This window comes from Dipodomys merriami, unplaced genomic scaffold, assembly GCF_024711535.1.
Source record: "Dipodomys merriami isolate MVZ:Mamm:240054 unplaced genomic scaffold, mDipMer1.0.p SCAF_788, whole genome shotgun sequence".
In the NCBI taxonomy this organism is placed as follows: domain Eukaryota; kingdom Metazoa; phylum Chordata; class Mammalia; order Rodentia; family Heteromyidae; genus Dipodomys; species Dipodomys merriami.
The window spans coordinates 195,414-198,269 of NW_027206388.1; the positions used below are offsets into that span (position 1 = coordinate 195,414).

The 2,856-nt window shown below is 52.6% G+C and overlaps 1 protein-coding gene across 1 annotated transcript; it reads left to right on the forward strand.

The window, feature by feature from the left end:
• Positions 1 to 587: 587 nt before the first annotated feature.
• Positions 588 to 1,712, forward strand: LOC138818895 (PRAME family member 8-like). The gene has a single exon (XM_070010021.1). It carries the CDS (start codon positions 588 to 590, stop codon positions 1,710 to 1,712), a length of 1,125 nt encoding a protein of 374 aa, XP_069866122.1.
• Positions 1,713 to 2,856: the final 1,144 nt, after the last annotated feature.

The following is a 2,856-nucleotide window of genomic DNA, read 5'->3' on the forward strand; positions in this document are numbered from 1 at the left end:
CTGGAAGGTGGCACCTTTCCAGATGTGCTGGATGTGTCTCAGAAATCCCATCAGAGGCTGCTCTCTGATTAGTGGATCTGCAGTGCTGTGGGTGGGGTTGGATTATAAAGATGCACAGGGTCAAGAAAAGAGCAGAGTATTCTGGAGTCTGCAGTGGGTGCCTGGCCGTGCTGGGAGGCAGAGAGCCCCCCACAACTGGCCCACTTCTAATCCACATCTCATCCATCAAGATGAGCCTCAGGAACCCACCCTCCTTCCAGCATCTGGCCATGCAATGCCTACTGAGCAACCCATCCTGGGCCATCTTTGCCATGGAGACTCTGCCGGTACTGGTCTTCCTTTCACTCTTCATGGAGGTCTATGCCAGGGCCCACACAGAGGTGCTGAAGGCCCTGGTCCAGGCCTGGCCCTTCCACTGCCTCCCCCTGGGGGACCTGGCAGAGTCTCCAGACCTGGAAACCTTCAAGGCTGTCCTGGATGGGCTCGACCTGCTACTAGCCAAGAAGGATAGCCCTAGTCGGGGGAAACTGCAAGTGCTCAGTCTGCGGAAGGAGCACCCCAACATCTGGACATGAGGGTACCTTTCGATGGCCCGTATCACTTCTCCAGACATCCTGACTGACAAGCCAACAGAGAGCCACTGCTCAGGGATGACTAAAGAACAGCCCTTGATGATCACCATGGATCTGACCATCAAAGATGGCACACAGGATGCTCTCCAAGTCCACCTGTTCCACTGGGCCAGGGAGAGGAGAGAAAGAGTTCAGCTGTGCTCCAGGAAGCTGCAGATTTGGTCTGACTCCATCTCTGAAATCCAGAAGGCTCTGCATGTGGTGAGGCTGGACTCCATCCAGGAACTGGTGGTGAGTGAATTCTGGAATCGAGAGACCATGAAGATCTTTGCCCCTTATCTCAGCCAGATGAAGAACGGTCACCTCCTGAAGCTCTCCAAGATGCGTGCCGACTTCTACACTGCCAGCCAAAAGAACTCTTGGTATTCCTGGAAAATTAGGGCCCATCTGGGCCAGCTGCAGCATCTCTGGGAGCTTCATGTGCACGAAGTCCTCTTCCTTTATGGAAAGCTGCCTGCTGTCCTCAGGAGCCTGAGGCCTTTGAAGGCCTTGTCTCTGAGCACCTGTGCACTGCAGGAGGCCGACCTGAGGTGTCTGTCCCAGGCTCCCTGCACCAGGCAGCTCCAGCACCTGCAACTGACCAGTTTGTTCATGGATAACTCCAGTCCTGAGTCCCTGCGAGACCTGCTGGAGCAGGTGGCCAGCACCTTGGAGACCCTGGCCCTGGAAGACTGTGCCTTAACGGATGCCCATCTCTCGGCCATCCTGCTGGGCCTGAGCCAGTGGTCCCAGCTCCGCGTCTTCAGTGTTTATGGGAACCACATCTCCATGGCTGCCCTGTACAACCTCCTGAGCCACACGGCCAGGTTGGGCCACTTAAGCCGAGGCCTCTATCCTGCCCCTCTGGAGAGCTACCGCCCTCAGGAGTGGGGGCTAGGGAACATCGACCCTGAGAGACTTGCCCTGGTTCTGGCAAGCTTGGGGCAGGTATTGAGAGACTTGGGGCCAACCAAGAGTGTCCAAATCTGTACTGATTTCTGCCATCACCAGAACAAGTGCCAGTTCTACAGCCTGGGCCCAGATGGTTCCTGGGTGCTCACAGAGGAGGGGATTCCCAGCCTTTCTGCTCTGTCTGTGTAGTCAGGCTCCTCTCTTCTGGAATCTCTTCTCAGCATCAGAATAAAAGCCATGACATAAGAGCATTCTCCAGGGCCACAGACCCAAATGTTCAGCGTGGGTGGAAGAGACAGGGCTTATTGAGCAACCTGAGCAACTCCCTTTTTACTTAAGACCTCAGCTCAGTTCTGCAACTTAGCCCTTGACCTAAGCCAGCCACAGACAGTCCTGGGAACCCTGGATACCAGGATGTCGAAGTATCTGAAATAACCTTGCACAGACAATCCTGGGAACCAGAGATGCCAGGATGTCAAGGTATTTGAAATTCCAGAACAGCCCTTCCTGGGGTCTGGTGACCATTCTCTGAACTGGACACCCTGCAGTTTAGCACGCATCCTCTTGAAGACTCCCATGTGCAAGCCGACCAGTGCAAATTACGTCAGCCCCCTGGATCTAACCAACAACCTGTTTCTGGTCCTTTCTCTCTGTGTAGTGTGCCAATCATACTATGGAGTTGTTTTATGATTTTCCCGGGGAGTGTAGTGATTTGTTACAAGAGGATATGATTATGCAAAGCCCCTGCCTTCCCTAAAAAGTGTACAACAGGTGCTGTAACCCTGGGCTTGGGGCCTCTCAGCATTGTCAGCTGCTGACTTGTACACAGCGGGTCTGGGGAGAGGGGTTGAGAGGGGGAGGGGAATAGCGAGGCCAAGCTTCAGTTTGCAGTAAAGACTCCTTTGCTTTTACATTGGTGATGGTCTCTGGTGGTCTTTTCGGTAAGGATTTCCGAATCCAGGTTTACCTTATGATCCTGAGATTTTCAGGTCAATTGTAGCTCTGGAGCCCCAGGTGTTTGTGGGAACTTTCGGGGTACATGTGTCCTGTGCACCAACCATCAGAAATCTCAAATGAATTCTGCCTAGAAAGAACTCAAATATAATCTAGTCTTTCTAAATCGTTGTAAGCAAACCTCTGACTGTGTACAGTTTTCTTTTTTTTTTTAATTTTATTTTATTTTATTTGAGAACATACTGTACAGAGGGGCTACAATTACATGGGCAGGATAATGCATACATTTCTTACCAAGCATTGCAGCCTCCTCCTTTGTTTACCCTTCACCTCCCTTCCCAGCCTCCCCCCTCCCACCACCCAATTATACCCCCCTCCC